The 19049-nt window shown below is 35.7% G+C and overlaps 1 protein-coding gene across 1 annotated transcript; it reads right to left on the reverse strand.

The window, feature by feature from the left end:
- Positions 1-770: 770 nt before the first annotated feature.
- On the reverse strand, positions 771-18945 carry dlec1 (DLEC1 cilia and flagella associated protein). The gene is made up of 38 exons (XM_089125622.1): positions 18345-18945; positions 17961-18101; positions 17337-17493; positions 16964-17074; positions 16681-16868; positions 15687-15904; positions 13317-13398; positions 13002-13089; positions 12470-12643; positions 12155-12291; positions 11775-11867; positions 11144-11234; positions 9918-10080; positions 9630-9822; positions 9455-9528; positions 9211-9367; positions 9019-9112; positions 8368-8498; positions 8092-8250; positions 7334-7464; positions 7049-7202; positions 6547-6657; positions 6291-6409; positions 5975-6166; positions 5448-5506; positions 5198-5349; positions 4996-5111; positions 4849-4919; positions 4561-4775; positions 4316-4475; positions 3437-3552; positions 3259-3353; positions 3084-3171; positions 2754-2969; positions 2011-2178; positions 1515-1668; positions 1247-1355; positions 771-1026 (listed from the first exon to the last, which is right to left on the reverse strand). The coding sequence occupies exons 1-38, from the start codon at positions 18426-18428 to the stop codon at positions 900-902; spliced, it is 5088 nt and encodes a 1695-aa protein (XP_088981748.1). The 5' UTR covers positions 18429-18945; the 3' UTR covers positions 771-899.
- Between the last annotated feature and the right edge of the window lie 104 nt (positions 18946-19049).

Raw genomic sequence — 19049 nt, forward strand, 5'->3', positions numbered from 1 at the left:
ATATGGATACAGAATTGTTTTTTTTATATATATATATAATCTGTTGAGCACTAGTGTAATTCATAAAGATTTGTAATGCATCTCATTTATTTGAATTAAAAAAACAATTTGTTATGTATAAAGGTTTGTATTTCAAATGCTAGGTACACTACTGTTTCATTTTGGGGTTAGTGCCATTTTTAAAAGAAATTAATACTACTAATTAATACTTTTATTAAGCAACGATGGATTAAATGTCAAAAGTGACATTAAAGACATTTATAATGTTACAAAACATTGCTATTTTAAGTAAATAATGCTGTATTAAGCTTTATTCAAAGAATCCTGAAAAAGTATTAACTATTAAGCAGCTCGACTGTTTTCAACTTTGATAATAATATGAAATGTTTCTTGAGCAGCAAATCAGCATTACAAAGATTTCTGAAGGATCATGTGACATTCAAGACTTGAGTAATGATGCTGAAAATTCAGCTGTCACCACAGGAATAAATTGCATTTAATAAAATATATATAAATAGAAAACCATTATTTTGAATTCATAATATTACTGTTTTTTCTCTATATGATCAAATAAATAGTGTTAGTGATAATAAGAGAAAAAACTTTCTGACCCCGAACTTTTGAATGGTAATTGATGTGTGAAATCACTCTTTAACAACAACCTGACATTTGATCCTTGATTTGCAAACATACAGTGAATAGGCCATTGGAAATTTGCTTATGTTCTTAAGTTGGTCTTTAATCTGTTTTATAATTAAAAGAATTAAAAAAAAAAAATCACAAATACAATATTTTAAGTACACTGAGTGCAGTGTCTAATCAAGCGGTTGAATGTCTATAAAGAAAGAAAGAGATATTTTTTGTTTATCTGGTCTTAAGTGTAACTCAGTGTTGTATTGTTAAGTGTTAGATATTGGAGATACATAACTCTCATTAAATGATCCACTTCCAATGATCCTAAGAACAAGTGGCGTCTCTCCAAGAACTCCCTGCACTGTGATGATTGTCTGGAACTCTTTTTGCTCACTATGGGGGAAATACTGTTAGTATAAAGTTTAAGAAAGACTGTATTAGATTTATTGAATTACTGGCCTGCGTCTGATTAAACAAATACAGTTATATAGTACATTATTCCTGAACTTTGAACTTTAAACTCACCCTAAGCTGAGGTCTAACTTCATTTATTGCAGAATATGATACATTTCTTAAATTTTTTATAACGAGAATCAGGTAAGGTAGACTGTACCTTGCAGTGAAGCTGATCTGCAGCAGCTGTTTACAGGACGGTGGATCCCCAAGAGGTTTCAACACACCAGAGTCTGGACTCACCCTGAACACTTTGTCACCGTTGGCATCTAGACACAAAACAAAACATGAGCTCAACTAGATCCATTCCAAGGTAATTACCATGTTTGTAAAAATCACATGGTAAAAGATAGAATTTAAGGTGCAATATGTTTACTGCAACTGCATACTGCACATAGTCATTCCACTACAATGCCAAATCATTTCACCTGTAAGTGCGGTCCAGTAGCTACAGGAGCCACCTCTGTTGTAGAGGTTGACCTCTTTGACAGTTGTTTGTCCAACATAGCAGGTGCCAAAATCCACAGTGGTGCTGGACAGGTGCAGTGTCGGTAATGCCAGATGAGCGTGGAGAGACACTGTCTGAATGACAACACTATTTGGTTACATTATGGCCTGGTTTCATAGTCAATAAACATTACTGGTGTACAACACCTGAAACATGAATTTTAGTCTGGGACTAGGTTTAAGCCTTGTCTGTGAAACCACAGGATTCATTATTTTTTATTATTAAAAAATTAAAAGTCCAAATAAGACTTATTTGCTGTAAAATACTGGTTTGAAATGAGGCTATTGGTCTAGGACAATACGAATCCCACAAGATGGGGATGATGGTGCTTTGTGCACCTCCCAAAGTGCATTTTTCCCGAAACCAAATCATTTTAGATATTTAAAGGAAGCAAATTAATAAGCCTGTGTAGAGACCTGTATGCTGTTATTGCTGTAGTGAATGGTCAGACTTTGCTGAAACTGTAGTGTCCTTTCTCCAACATCACTGCACAGAAGGGTAGCAGAGAGCTGAGCATCTGATTCCTCACATAGTTTATTCAGATAGGTCAGAAGTGAAGCTGAATTATGGAAAGCCACCTTAACCTGCAAAATTAAAAGATCATTTAAACCATTTCTGGATCAGATTTAGCAGCTGTAAATATGGTGCTAAATGAGTAGAAAAACAATCAGTGCATCCAAAATCTTATTCTTCCTTACTATATATAGGCAAGGCAAGGCAAGGCAAGTTTATTTATATAGCACATTTCATACACAATGGCAATTCAAGGTGCTTTACATAGAAGAAATTAAAATAATCAAAATAAATCAGAATAATTAAAACAGTTTAGAATAAAAAATAAGAAATAATGAAAAGTAAAAATTATGATAAAAATAAAATACAGTAAATTAAAACTATTTAGAATAAAATGAAGTGCAGTAACAGTCGGACGAACAGTGGCACAGTGCTCATTCAGTAAATGCACAGCTAAACAGATGTGCATATAGTATGTGAAGTAGCAGTAACAGTAAGCGAAATGTACCCAGATGACCTACTACTTCCACCAAAATTCTAAAATGCGTATTCAATGCATTCTTGACCATAATTGTCCTTCACACGTCACTTTTTTCCTATACATTATGCAAATATATTCAAATGTGTATAATATGTTTGCACAGACCTGCATGATGTGTCTAGGCTGTAACAGAAGTGATGTTTGCTCGTCTCTTGGCCCAGAGAGTCCCTGTGTGTGTCTGTGAGAGGGTGAGCTGCTGATCAGTTTAAGGGCCTGTCGGGGTTTCAGCACTGAGAATGGGGGGTGTGTGCTCAGTCTGAAACTCAAGGCCATATCGGTATTGTTCTTCAGCTGGAACGTCCGAGTGATCACGGATTCCTTCTACACTTAAAAAAATGGAAAGACAAAAATATCTAGCTAAAACCCTCACACCACCAACAGGGCATAATTAACTTGCCTGTCTTTCATCTGGATACATATTGTTATTAACTGCACCTGTGTGTGAGCTCTTTCGTCTAGTGTATCACTGGCAGCTGCAGTGAATTCCAATACCTCTGAATCCTCTGCCATCTGCACTGACAAACTACACGCACACACACAGTGTTACTGGTGTTCTGTTTTATTTATGTACATGTAGTAAATTAATGTGTATATCACATCTATAACTCACATGGCAGGTTTTACATCAGCCTGCATGTCCAGCCTCAAAGGTTCTAGTTCATAGCCCTGGGCTCTCTCTACTTTGTATTGAGTCAGTGACGCAAGCTACAAGATAAATAACATGGGTGTGTACTGGATGAAATGATCAGTAGTGTAAAATATATGGATTTAATTTCACACTCACATACCTTAGAGTCCAGAGTCATGTAACCCAACGCATAACCCAAACATCTTTGACTGGCTGAACATGACAGGATCAGAGGTGTGAAAGACACGTGAATGGTGCTACTGCCCCCTGCTGGAACTACCTGTAGTAAAGCACATATTAAATGTTTTTTTTTCAGACCTTCTCATCATTAAAGGAGTAGTTCGCTTTTAAAAAAACATTTGCTGATAATTTACTCACCCCCATGTCATCCAAGATGTCCATGTCTGTCTTTCTTCAGTCGAAAAGAAATGAAGGTTTTTGATGAAAACATTCCAAGAATTTCTCCATGTAATGCACTTCAATGGGAACCAAACGGTTCAAGGTCCAAATGAGAGTTTCAGTGCAGCTTCAAAGGGCTTTAAACGACACCCGACGATGAATAAGGGTCTTATCTAGCACCCTTCGAGTCATGACTCGAAAAAAGATGTTTATTGATGAACGAGTTCGAACAGGAGAGTCACGAATTCTCATCACAGAACAGAGCAAGGCGAGCATTTGTGCTTATAAAACGTAAACTTTTTTATTTATTTTTAAAATGACCGATCGTTTCGCTAGATAAGACCCTTATTCATCGTCTGGTGTCGTTTAAAGCCCTTTGAAGCTGCACTGAAACTCTCATTTGGACCTTGAACCGTTTGGTTCCCACTGAAGTCCATTATTTGGAGAAAAGCCTGGTATGTTTTCATAAAAAACTTTTTTCGACTTTTCGACTACAGAAAGAAATACATGGACCTCTTGGATGACATGGGGGTGAGTAAATTATCAGCAAAAGTTTTTTTTTTTAAGTGAACTACTCCTTTAATGTTGATAAGAAAAAAATATTTTAATGGAGACCTGGAACAGTGCTGATTCCAATAACCTACGGTTTGCTGTGGAGTGATGCAGTATGGGTAGTCCGAGACATTCCCTTCATGAGGCTTCAGAAACACAGAGAACAGCTTCTTCACTGGAGCCATAGACACAGAAGCCCCACTGCCCTCCTCTCCATCACATTCTTCCTCATTCTCTTCAAAATCATCCTATAAAACAGAAGACATTTTTTTCATTTAGTGATCATCCCAATCTGTTTTGGGATGTTGTCATGAAAACTAAGGCTAGACTCACAGATTTGGTCATGAATGTCGAGCTTGTTCCTTCTCTGCTGGGGGTGTGGCTGTCATCCCATGTGGGCGGGAACATGACGGATGAGTCCAGCCCTCCAACAACCTCATTGCCATCTGCATCCTTCAGAGGAAAGGGCTCACCACATGCAACCAACAGATCTATCAACTTACTATCACCGACCTCCAGGTTGTAAGTCACCCAATCCAAACGGATATCTGATCAGAAAATAACGTGATTTATGCAGCTTTGAAATAGAATTTAACAAATCAAACAAGAGAAACGGCTCACCATAAGGACTGGTGTTAATGAGCCGTAAGGAGCGTGACACAGTGTCTCCTCCAGAAACATGGCTTCCAAACCTGTCAATCATAAATATCAAGAAAAAATCTTTGCATGTCAACAGCAACATCTAAAGTATCTTCTAAGAACACTGACCGTATAATTGGACCCTGGTTCTGATTGTCAGGCTGTGGTCCAATCATCTGAAAGTAAATGGGGCAGCCCCTCACAGACATCTGGATAGGAATGGGAGTTGGATCTAGATCTCCAACCTAAAAAATGTCACAAATTCATAAGAATTTATTATAACAGCTGTTTGATTTGAGAAAGGCAGTGGATTTAAACGGTTTCATTGTACCTTGCATATAAGATTGTCCTGATAATCTCCCCACATATTGGTGAAAGCAGTGATATCGATGGTTTGACTCTCAAATGGGCCGAGCATTCCGCTGTTTGGTTTAACAAAGAACGCTGCACCTCTTCCATGGGAAAGCAGACAGCTTACAAATTCTGACAGGAAAGAAAATGCATGTTTGACTTTAGTCAAACATAGTCAAAGTTTTACTTTCTATGGTGCTAAAGAACAGAAAGGATCAGGTTGCACTGACCATCGTATGCTTTCTGCTGTATTTTTTTGGCCTGGACGGAGTGGAGAGGTGCACTTCTCCTGAAAGAAAAGGCCAAAGCGTCAACTAAAAGAGTTTCTTTATATTATATTATATTATATTAAAATAATGGCTCTCAAATATGATTTAAACTTAACTGATAAATCATTAAAAATGATATAATGTTATAATACATTCAACATTTAAAATGTTAATGTTGTATTTTAAATAAATGGTGTCATTTTGAACTTCCCATTCATTAAAGAAAAATGTATCATGGTTTTCACAAATATTAAGCAGCACTACAGTTTTACTAATATAGTGCAAAAAATGTATGTTTTAAAAAATATTACTTCACAATATTATAATAAATGCAGCCTTGGTGAGCACAAGTCATCTTTCAAATATTTAAAAAAATATTTTACATATTTTAAAAAGCGACCCCAAACTCAATATTAATGTTATTTTGTCTATTTTTTGTATTAACACAACAACAATTAAGCAAAATCTGTATACTGTATGTACTGTACCTTTCGGAGTTTTCATCCGATTGTGAAGGACCGTATCCAGTAAAGTATTCTGCCTCGATAGTGAACGGAGCAGGTATAGCAGTGCGATTAGTTATCAGAAAATGACGTTTGATTGATTTTCCAATGATGACTGGTTCATGCTCAGTGAAGTCCAGTGTGATTGGTTGGTGATTGTCATCACTTGAACTAATACTAAATATGTAACAGTGAAGAACACAATGAGGTTGTAGCAATGCTTTGATTTCTTTAAAAAAAAAGGCTAATAAACTGAATGACTAACCAAAGAAATGTGAATATGAGGTAAATGTGGCTTTACCAGTCAGAAGGCAGTGAGTAGGACACTCTGAGAGGTTTGGCTTTAGAAAAAAAGCCCAGTAATAATGGACTCTCCATTCCTTTTACTTCACAAACCGCAGTCACTTCAGTCAGTTCCTCCTAAACACATTTAAAAAAACAACAACACACATTTAAAATAATGCGAGGAACAATATTTTTTGTACTGGAGCTCGAATTTCATCAAATATTTAGTATACAAGCTGTGGGTGTTTGAGTATTACAGTAGTAGTACATACAACAGTGTGAGCAGTGAATGATACAGTGACTTCTGTTTTGCCATTGGGCTCCAAAGTGCCTGCAGAGGGGCTGAACGTTGCAGAGCAGAGATGAGCTTGTGCACCTCGCAGCTGAGCGGGAGAGAAAACATTGAGAATGACAAAAAAAAAAAAACCTGAGATTTATATGATTTAATCCAACCTATACAACATTAATACCAACATTATACCAGAGCAATATTGAATTGTTTTGATTGGTTGACAATTCCAAGATTGGTTTAATTTTTCACATATACGCCAAGTGAATTAAATATTACGCAAAGTACACTTGCAGAAAAGGATTTTTTGTTGTTGTTAATTCCATGAGAAAAGGTGTCTAGTCATGTGATCTCAACATGTCTGCCAACTTATTTAATGATGAAAAATAACTGAGGGCACTTCATTTTCTCTAAGTATGACCACATTATTGTCATGTTCTTTCCAAACTAGTAACACTGGCTTACATAAACTGTCAGTTCCTCACCTTGCTCCAGGTGAAGTAGGCTGGCAGTAGTGTTTGGTTAAACAGGGTAACGCTGCCTGTCTGTGGAACACCTACATACAGATCAGCCAACACCAGCTCGCTGCTCAGCAAGCACACTTGAGGAGACTGGACGACCGCCCGTACAGAGAGGTGACTGAAGACAAACACAAATGTGACAAAAGACAGTATTAATACTTTTTCATTAGGTAACATTAAAGTAGCATAGTCTTCTAGTTCTTACTGACATCTGCACAATACAACAAATGATGTGACTCATTTCCTCACCATCCAGTGCCGTTGAGGACCGTAAGCAATAGGACTGAATCAAAATAATGGCAGTACAGGGCTCTGAAGACCACATCCACACTGCAGGACTCCAGGGGAGGAAGCACACCTTTATTTGGACTTATATACACCTGATCACACAAGTAGAAGAATTGATACAAAACTGTGTGTTACATAACATACAAACCAAAGAATTATTATTATTATATCCTTTTATATTCATTTATAAAATACATTGTTATTATTATTATTAGTAGTAGTAGTATGGTTATTTATTTATTTTTTTTTATAAAATAATATAATATATTTAAGTTTACATATCATTATTATATAGTTTTATATTTATTTTATAAAATACATATTATTATTATTCAGGTTATTTTATTGTATACACTAATATTATATATGTACAAATATATTTAAGTTTATATATTATTACTATTATTATATAGTTTTATATTTACTTTATAAAATAAATGCTATTATTATAATTATTATTCAGGTTATTTTAATGTATAAAATAATATTGTATATGTAAAAATATATTTAAGTTTATTCATTATTATACCTTTTATATTTATTTTATAAAATAGTATTTATATCAAAATATTATAAAATATTTTGTTTTATATCAAAATATTATAAAATATATTCTATATTCTATTATATTTTATATATATATATATATGTATATATAATTATTAGGCTTTGTAAAAACCCTAGACTTGATTTCAAGAGGTGTAAATAGGGTGTTCTACCAGTCCTTTGATGGGCGGCTGGGTGTGGGACAGTTCTTCTAGGCTCCAGGGAGCATCTACCAGGCTGGTGTTGGTAATATGGATGGTAGAGATGCTCTCACTTCCTATTTCCAGCAAACCAAAATCCAGACTGGGCACATTCACTGAGCAATGCGGACCCTGAGACATATTAAACATAATGAATTAAATTTTAAGACATAATTTCCTAAGAAGAACATTTGTGGTGGCCTCCACACACCCTTCTGAGTTTAAATCAGTAGAAAGGGCACCTCTGACCTTAAATGTGACCTCAATGGCCAGTCCTACAGTTTTAGGATGGTGCTGAATGTGACACTGCAGGCTGGAGCTAAAATGACCAGGATTCCTTCCAGTCAGAACCAGCTCCAAGTCAAAACACTCATTTATCTCTGTAAGCAAGCAACAGATTCCGCATATTACTGTATGCCATGTTAAAATTCATTAATTAATTTGTTTGTTTATTAATTAACTCTATTTTTAGTTAAATATAAATTCTCTAATATTTACACACAACCGTTCAAAAGTTTGGGATCTATTTTTGAAAGAAGTCTAATTCAAAGAAGTCATTTATTTGATAAAAAAAATATGTCAAAACAGTAATATTGCTTATTTTAAAATAAGCTTTTTAAACTGTAATATAGCCCTTAGATGGCAGCAGCCATTTTGTCAGACATCTTCAGTGTCACATGATCCTCCAGAAATCATTCTAATATGCTGATTTGGTGCTCAAGAAACAAGTCTTTATAGTCACTTTTGATCAATTTAATGAATCCTTGCTTAATAATCAATTTATTTAAAATATATATATATATATATATATATCATAAAGACCCCCAACTTTTGAATGGTAGTGTACAGTATATCTGTTTGTTCATCCATTAATTTGCTGATACACTGCAATCCTCTGACCTATTTCTCCTGTTGAGGGCTCAACTTCAATGACGTGAGTGTCAACAATCCGCTCCCATTCAAAGTGAATGATTGATTTGCTGTGATTCCACATCTAAAACACACAGAAACAAAACATAAAAGCACGTCGTAAATTCAAAAATTAAGAAAAAAGTTGTTTGGAGTCATTTTGACCTCCAGACTCAGCGCTACCTTGAATCTCTTGCGGATTGTGTTGTGTATGTAGGTCTCCCCTGGTATTAAAACAGCATACGGCTCAAGAAGGATCTTATACGGCTCAGAAGAACCTTTCACTTCAACCTCTAAAGCGGTCACATCATTTACTTGGAGAGCTGTGTCGAGACACGTCCTGCAAATCAGCAAACAGAAGTGTCATGTCACGTGCTTATTGATTGAAAAATCTTTACATTTATTTTAAACTCAAATTTAATTTTACCCATCATCACTGATTCTGGGAGGATTAGGGACATCCATGATCACCAAGCGACAGACACTGTGGTACTCTTTCAGCTGAAACAGAGAGAAAACTAGTGTTCAGAGGAATGTACATGTGGCTAAAATGCATTCTGTGTGAACTAAGTGTGTTTATATGTTTGAGTGCACATACGTACATCCTTGGGACAGTATGTGAGCAGAAACTCATGTTCCTGTGCAGGGCTCAGGATGCCCATAACTGGACAGATGCTGAACACACTGTCTGTATCAAGATGATGCTGAATGCTGGAAGGGTTTGGAGCCTCTCCAGGCAACAAACATTGAAGGTTGGGCTTCATGATCTGCCAGTGGTATGGGAGCTCCAAGTGTCTATACAGAAGCAATATAATGATTTACAAACACACCAGTAAGTCTCTACTGTATACACCATCCTGTGTTTACGCAGATGTGTGCAGGGAGCTCACGCATTGTTTTTTATGACCACAGCCTTCTGCAAGGTGGAATTTGGATTGGTTGGGTTGAATCTGACAAAATGGTCAGCTGTGATATCACACAACTCTCCAAATTCAGGCAGATCCTCTCCGCCTGATACTGAGACCAGCTCCACAGTGACCAGCTGACCTGTCCCTGAGAAAATGTATTGAAACAGGTACACATATATTTTTCGGAGGTTTTTGTGTTAGTCTACGTCTACATTAATCTTCTGGATATATATGAAGAGTTCAGATGCAAAAGCCTCTAAGTGCCATTTGAAATTTTCTTCTAGGATGATCATTTTTATCAAGCTTGTATATTTAAGTTCAGTAATTTCACTTAAATGGCAATTCATAGGTAATCTTCATTGTCATTTAAGTGAAATTACTGAACTTAAATACATAAGCTTGATAAAAATGATCATTTTAGAAGAAAATTTCAAATGGCACTTAGAGGCTTTTGCATCTGAACACTTCATATATATATATATTTTTTTTTTACTTTTTCTCTACTTTTGGAATTCCATCCACACTAAAAAAGCATTTTAGTTTACAAAAGCAGAGTTTTTTGAAAAATGCTCTCCAAAGTGGATCCATTTGAAAATGCAGTTTTTGTCTTGTAGTGTGGACTGTGATAACAATGACACTTTTAGTCATGTGACACATATTGTACCCATAGATATCTATGGTTATACCGGCATTGTTCTGCCTGATATTCATTTTTAAAGTGACGTTAAAAAGAAATGTTACTTTGTATTATACTGATTTTATATTTCTGCAAAGATGACAGAAAAGATAAACACTCTTAAAAATAAAGGTTCTAAGAGGGGGAATGTTATGGATGTTAAAAGTCAAGGGAACCACAGATGCCAATAAAAAAACTATATTTAATTAAAGTGTACATGGAATAGTGTTTTTAAGTGCGACCTGGGCACACCAGAAAGTGTAGGCATTTAAAATGATTGTGCCAGAAGAAGAATTTTATTATGTTGGTATCATCTCAATGAGCATTTTGTTTTACACATGTGCAGTAAGATGATTTAAGGATATCCTGACATTTCTGTATGGATGAAAAACTTTTGGAAAAGGCTTGAAAATGCTAGTATGGAAGTAGAGTGTTTTGAAATGAATTTTCAAATGTACATGTAGTCTAAAATCTAATAGAATCAGCTACTAACATATTTGCATACTTAAGTTTGGTTCAATTGACTCTCTACCTTGGAGGGTGATGTCCTTCACTTGACAGTTGTCACAGACAATGGTGAAGTCCTGAGAAATGATCTCAGCAGTTGTGGGGAAAAACACAACCTAAACAATGAAATAAATCCAAACACACAGTCAAAAACTAGCAGATTACTTTTCATATTTTCATTACTTCGTTAAAATCTGAGCAACATCAGTCTTTATGCATCACTGTATTCACAAGGTATGATAACTAGCATAAATCAGCATATTTATTAGTCTTTCAGAATGTGTCTTTCCCCATGATGTACAACAAAATCTGCATCATAAAATTAAAGTGTTAAGAAGTTCTTTCAAGAAAAACCCAAATTCTGTTCTGCCACCCACAAGCATTTATGTTTAATCATAATTACAGTCGCTAAATAAAGTTACAATAAGAGAACGGGTGGGCTATACTATCTCATAAATATATGAAAGCTGTCAATCAAATCAAAATAGAGAAGATTAAACGAATATATGATACTATGCAATCTCCTAGACCTAGACTATATTTAGGTAATGTGTGAAACTGAATATCATGTATAAGTTTTTCTTGGTTTTTGCTTCTGATTGAGTTGATTGACTGTCAGCATCACAATCTGTGCTCTTCAGCCAATAAAATCTGACCTCCATGACAGTGGCTTGTCCAGGGAGAAGACCAAAAATAGAGGGACTGATGGCAAAGGGAGGCTGTTCTGCGAAAGTAGACTTCACTGCAGACTGAGACAAACAATCAAAATGAATTCTCAGGATGGTAAAACTGTTGAACTCTAGTGTGAAGGATATGACTGATGTGATTATCTTGTTATGCAGCTTCATATGAAATATTGTAAGATGGAAAATATGAAAATATGTTCATGTAAAACGATGTAGGCCAAAATAGAGTAAACTTTTATTTATACAGTATATTAAGGAAATATGAGATCCAAGGTAAGGCAATAAATAATAATGCTGCCAAAGATAGGAATCCAAACTATGAGTTTTCATGTTGACATTTGCTTGCTTACCCTGAGGCTTGAGGCAGGCCACTGTTTCTTAGGCATTACACAGAATGTTCCAGCACTCAGTCCTTCATTCTGACATAAAACCTCCATAAACTTCACCCCTCCTGCCAGGCAGTAACCACAGTCTATAACAGCAGGCACTAGCACATGAAAAGAGAAAATGAATCCTTTTTTACTGATCATTAACAGATGAATATACTTTGAAAGTCAGCAGTGTCTAAAAACAACATTGGACCCCATTGAGTTTTCATTTTTGGGTGAACTGTCACTTTAAGATCTAGACGTTACTGTAGAAGAGTTAGGTTTATTTTGACTCACAGGTGAGTATTGGAGGGGATCTACGGGCCTCTATCGGTACAATGAGAGGATAAGGCAACTGCGTCTCCACAACCAGAGCGTCCTCGTAGTCAGCCAGAGAGTCTGGAGCAAAACGCACCATATACTGGCAACTCATTCCAGGAGCAACAATCCCCCCCTCACCAGGGAATCTGCCTGTTGAACATAAAGCTTTGTTGTTATAATAATACTTGTCTTGATCCCGAGAAGCTGAAGGGTATGACATTAGGTGAGGAAGTAATTTTTTTTTAAATATTTTTAACAGTAGATGTCACTGTTTTCCTACTCTGCCACCTGGAGCTGCAGGGTAAATACCAATGTAATTTTTTATTAAATACAGTAAATCCTCAGTCAGAATCCTGTGATATTCCAGACCTGGCAGAGATATCCCTGCAATTTCCTCTAGTATTGCAACAAGACTCTCAACAGATTCAACAGGGACTGTGCAGAGAAACATTCTGCCAACATAAAAGAGTCTTTCATGAGGTCAGCAGGTACTTTTCATGAGACTCACCCAAACCAACAGAGAAGTGTGGAGAGGTTGGAGGAATCACTCGAATGTGACGGCTGGTTGCAGTCATGTTTTTGAGCTCCACCGCAGTCTACAGGAAACAGAAGGCACTATTAATAACAAAAAAACATACCAAACTGGAAGCCATTCAGTAGTGGCTGTGAAGGGAAAAACTAATGAACATTTACTCTATACGAGTCATGAAGAGTAAAAAACATGCCGTATACAGTGAAAACATGTTTATAAGGTGGAATCAAGACAATTATTCATTCAAATGGACCAAAAATGAATGAAATATACAGTAAGGTGCTTTTATACCTCATAGACTTGTCCTACTCTGTAGTCAGCAAAGAAGACAACAGGTGGATTTGCAGTGAAGATGGGAGCAGGACCCTCAGGACTTAAAAGATAGAAAGAGGATTTTTTTTTTTAAACACAAATTGAGCTTACATTAAGTTAATACACAATTAAATAAACAGAATAGTTATCAATGTAACAGTTTTGACCCATAATACATGTAAATCAAATTATTTAAACTGTTAACTGATATTATGTTCTCATATTAATTGACAGAATGCATTTGTGCTCTTAGAAATTATTTTGTCACACCACATAAAAATGGTGACCTAAACAGAACCTAAAATATACACTAAAGTCATAAATATTTGAACATCAAATCTTGGTGGACAATGTTCTATTGTTGACTGCCAAGAAGCAGACAACAGGAACTGCACAGAGCTCGTTGACTAAAAATGCTGAATGAGTCAGCAGAGGCATTTCGACAGTCTTGTGATTCTTTGTGTTGCTGTGAAGGGAAGAACCTCATTTAAAAGGCCAGAGATATTCCAGTAGGGCCAGACAAGTGACACAGGCAAAGAAGTGATTCATTTGTAATCCAGCTTTCATTGCTCTTTATGATTCCCACCTGGCATGCTGATGTGAGCTTGGAGACGGTAAAGTCAAAGGACAATCAATAAAAAAAGCTATTTAGGCTGCATGGCTGGTAATATATTAATTGTAGAATAATCCATTCTACTGGTTTTTAAATATCACGCTGTGCTTCTCAGATGTCTACATAGCCTTAAAAAAATATATTACAAAACATACAGGCAGTATTCATAATACATGGCAGACAATGGAGTGTGATCGGTATCTTTAGTGCTTATGTGTATCATATGTCACCTACCTAGGCAAGCTGCACAAATAATGGCTGAATAAAGCTGTCCAAAATGCAAACAACGCAATAACAAAGAACAAGCTTTTCAGGAATTAAAACAGAAGACATTAAGGCAACCGATTTGTTTTGAATTTGATAGTACACTCTAAAAAATGCTAGGTTGTTTTAACCCATTTTGGGTCAAATATGGACAAACTCAAACAATAGGTTAAAAATGTCATTTAAAAATGTAAGAATTGGGTTAAAACAACCCAACATTTTTTAGTGTATTGACTCAAAGGTCATATGAAATGTGTTGTTGACCAATGGAAGATTGGTTTGAAGAAAGGTTTGAAATAAAATTCAATTCAATTAATAGAACAATTATTGAAGATTATAGAAATCATACATCAAATATTTTAATATCGAGTGCCTCTCAAAGAAAGTGAGACTAGCTTAGTCTACAATATATTATTTAGTCCCCATAGATCTGATTCTGAACACACTTCATTAAGGTAAGATTATATCTTACTAGAGCCTAGAGGTCACTACCAATACCATAGATACAAGCTGACCAACTTAACTACTTCTAATGGAAACTTTGTATGATAATGCCATCGTTTCCCAAGTACACTTAGAATAATATAACAATAATCAGAGGTTGAAGCTCATCCAAATTTAGATTGGTCTAACAACTTGGAGATTGGCTCTAAACGGAAAACCCATTATTTATCCAAGTATACATTAATAAATGGCAATGTGTTAGGCGGAGCTCTAAAGCTTCAGTTTGCGTGCCCCAATGCTCCACAAAACTAAGCGTTCAGTCTGTTACTAACCTGAGCGTAGACTTATGGTGTCTTCACGGAATCTATCAATCATTTCAGAGTAAATCGGAATGAATCCAAATGTAACAATTTATTATTAGTCAAGTAAATGTTTCATGCCAATTACATAATCATAAATACATAAATAACATCAAATGCTCAGAGATAAAGAGAAAATATGTATAAGTCACCTACCGCATTACAGGCAGGTTTGTCCTACAAATAACCCTGAACCTCTGAAGACATTTCTACTCGGACCAAGACAAAACATCCCCTTATTTAAGGAATGAACTTACAATACGTTTTTGCATTGACTAGCGCTATAGACACCTTGTCGAGGAACAGGAGGTAGTTTGGATGAAGGTGCATACCCAATAAGCAAAGTATCCCTAAACCCTTTTTACCATTTGGTTTACTTCTGTGGAGATGAGACCATTGTACCAGTCGCACTGAGACATTTCAAATGATACCAAACATGACTGTTAATGAACTTATATTTACATTATAATTTTGTGTCTAGTTTCAGTCTATATTTTGTGTAGTTTTCTGTTTTGAGTTTATTTAATAAAATAATGCTGCATGTGGTTAATGCTCCTCTGCTTCAACCAACCATGACAACAATAAATAGGGGAGGGCTTGAAGCCAAAAAGGTGACTAAAATGATCTTCCCAAAGAAAACACACATTAAAATCAAAAGCAGCGGCACACCTCTTTTTGCCTGTCTTTTTCCTGCCCTTTCCTACATTCTCCGGCCTCTTCCCTGGCATGATAAGAGACTTTCCCCCACGTTGAGAATTTGGGAGCAGGAAGCGAGGGTTGCGCAGGAACTTATGTCGGTCTTTGTGCTGCTGAAGGGAAGCCCTGTCTTCTGCCTGACTCTGAGCACTGGGCTTGTCCATCCAAGAGGGCTTATGCACCACACCTAGCTTTTGAGGGGAAAAATTGGAAAAACAAATAATAATATATATTTATTAATTAACATCAAGATTTTTGGATAATTACAAAAAGGGAACAAATTGTGTTTGGTTAGAATGGACACTGTTTCTTTCCTTTTTAAATCACTTTTTAAATCCTGTAGATTTTTATATGATTTTGCAATGTGAAAAAATTATTTATATTTAATATTTATAACATTGTTAAGTCTTTAAAATACGGTCTTGTTTGTTAAAATCAAGCTTTTAACGTTGTTTATGTCTATGTGGTGACAAACCATGTGTAAACAGTCAACACCTGAGTATTTTCTCCTTAAAACTGCAGCGAACCAAAGACAAAAAAAGAGTCTCAAAAAATGTGAGTGAGTGGAGGCGGGCCTAATTTGCATATTCATAGAACCTTGTATACTAAATGAGGCAAAAACTTAAACTTAAATATCATTGTGGTGATCAAAGATGAGTTATAAGGGATAAAATGATTGACAACACTACAGGGGGACTTTAACTGTAATGTGTTACCATTATAACTATAATATTAAAGTACAAAAATTACACACATTTTTTTTAATCAATTATAATATTAAAATTGAAAGCAAAATAACTATTAAAAAATAGTAGTGCATAGTTGCATGGTTTGCTATATCTACAAATATGTGAACTGGCTTTAACTTTGTTTGTCATGTTATTTGGGGTGTATTCTTTTAAAGAAGGTGATGACATAACAAAAATATAACGGTAATTCTAAAACAGAATAATGTTTAGGGGTAAACCTCAGTGCCCTTGATGGAGCTAGACCCTGGAGAGGAAGGGAGCGTAAGTGTCTCCTCTGATTGTTCCAACAGACTCTGGGTCGTATGTGCAGGTGGGAGGAGATGAGTATAACCATCATCCTGTGGTTCGGTGTTGATGTGCATATTATAGGAGAAAGTTGGCTGGGCAAAGCCTGGATTGAACTTGCCTGCAACCAATAAAAAAAAAAAAAATGGCAGTATCATCATAACATGTAAGCTGACTGGTTAAGTATGTCTTCTATTAATAGCACAGTGATTTTACCTTTTGGGTTTTTAACAATAGGGGTGTGTACTGTTGTATAATCCAGTGGGCAAATCAAGTTGTTGCTCCTGAGAAGCTCACTGTCCACACACCACTTGAAGGCTGATTTAACTTTAAAGACATAGAGGATTGCTCTGTTTACATGATTTTTTTGTGTCTTAAGACTACTTATGCTACATGTCAGTGTAGTAGTGGATGAGCCTCAGCCGTTTATGATGTCCAATTTTTCTCTTTATCACTTTTCAAAGTCAAGCTTATGATGCCTGGTGTTTTAAAATCTGCTCAAGTCATATGTGTATTCCAGGCTTAACTAACCGACTGTGGATAGTAAAAATAATGTGTTGTTTAAATAAACAGAACTAGAGGACTGTACCTGGGGGGAGGCCCAGCTGATGGTAGGTCTCACCCACTTCTTCCATGATTTTGTTGTGATTATGCTCCTCTTTTGCAGCAGCTTGCAGACGGGCCTGTATGATGTGTGTCTCCAGCATATCAGCGCTCTCAATCCGTCTGTTGTATTCAGAATGCACCTGACAAAATCATAACAGTAAAACAGTAAAATTGTTTATCCCTCAAGAGAATGATGTGATTTCAAGTAGATTGAGTTAAAGACCCATCAGCCTGTGACATCTAGAGTTTCATGCCAGAACTTTGTATTAAGCAGTGCAACTGTTTTCAGCATTGAAGATAATAATACATTTTTCTTGAGCACCAAATAAGCATGTTAGAATGATTTCTTAAGGATCACGTGGCACTGATGACTGGAGTAATGGTTGCTGAAAATTCAATTACATTTTAAAAATATATATTAAATAGAAAACAGCTATTTTAAATGAATATTTAAGAATATTACTATTTTTATTTGCAGTATGTTTCTGTATTTGGTTGCTTTGTGAGCGTTTGCAGCCCGTTTGTTATCAAACTGATGAAGATGTTTTCTTGCTAGTGTCTTTTTTTCTGTTTGCATGTGTTTGTGTAAAAAATCTTACTGACACACCTGTTGAAGCTCCTCCACATATTTTTCATGGTAGCTGCTGCCTCTTCTGCGTGATTTACTGAGATTAGAAACAGTGTCCTTCCCAATCACCTCTATGGTGTAAAGGTCGTTGAATATGCTGGCCAGTAGATGAGAAATGTCCTGTATACACAAAACCAGTAACTCTCAAAAATATTACTTGTTTAGTGACAGTTGAAAATTATATTTATATAATGCGTGAAACATAACATTTTGTATTCCACAGAATAAAGTTGTACAACTTCTGAAGTTGTATGAAACAACACATGGATGAGTAAGGATGACACTATTTGACAGATTTTTAACAGTCAAACTGTTAAAATAACATCCAATTGCAGTGGTTAGTAACGTTAGTCATTCTCTTACCTGGGTTGTCTTTGATGCTGGCTTGTGTCGGTTCATGGAGGGTTCAGAGCTCTTTAGTGCCTTTTGTTTAGTTTCATCGGCCATTATTTTGTTGTCAAAAGAAGCGTAAATACTTAAACGCAATTGCGTTATGGTGATATTTTATACAAACGTCCCATAGATGCTAATATGTCTAATATGAAACGAAATGCACAAATAAAAAATGCGCTATATGACACCATAAGTTCCCTTCACCACATTGGCCGCCATGTTTGTTTAAGACGTCACCACGGTAACAGCATGACTAGTAAAAAGCTCCGCATCCAAAGCTTTTATCAACCAAATGTAGACTGTAAGTCAGTAAGATTTTTGAAACTTAAACCTTCATTCAGTAAGTATTAATTTACCCAAATGACAGAAAGTAACTATAAACAAATAATAATGTCTCAAAAGATGTATGCCAATTCATACAATGAATTTTCTATTAACCTACTTAGGCCTAATGTAAAAACATTGTTCTTGAATAGCAAATGAGCATAGAATTATTTCCGAAGGATCATGTGACACTGAAGACTATAGTTTACAATAATATAAGGTGTGCTAGATTTACATAACCAACCAGCACTTTTTAAAAGTGTGTCATCTTTCCGTAGCCTATATCTTCTTTAGTTTCACATACATATTTTCTAATGTGATATAACTTAGATCATAAAATTATGGAGAAAA

Source organism: Pimephales promelas, chromosome 22, assembly GCF_988280905.1.
Source record: "Pimephales promelas chromosome 22, fPimPro1.hap1.1, whole genome shotgun sequence".
In the NCBI taxonomy this organism is placed as follows: domain Eukaryota; kingdom Metazoa; phylum Chordata; class Actinopteri; order Cypriniformes; family Leuciscidae; genus Pimephales; species Pimephales promelas.

Excerpts from the sequence above, each read along its gene's own strand:
- dlec1 (XM_089125622.1), bottom strand. The coding sequence starts at position 18,428 with ATGGCCGATGAAACTAAACAAAAGGCACTAAAGAGCTCTGAACCCTCC. Across the intron at positions 11,235-11,774 it reads GACAAGCCACTGTCATGGAG|GTTGTGTTTTTCCCCACAAC; the intron begins GTCAGATTTTAT and ends TTCATTGTTTAG. Across the intron at positions 2,970-3,083 it reads ACGAAAGAGCTCACACACAG|AAGGAATCCGTGATCACTCG; the intron begins GTGCAGTTAATA and ends TTTTAAGTGTAG.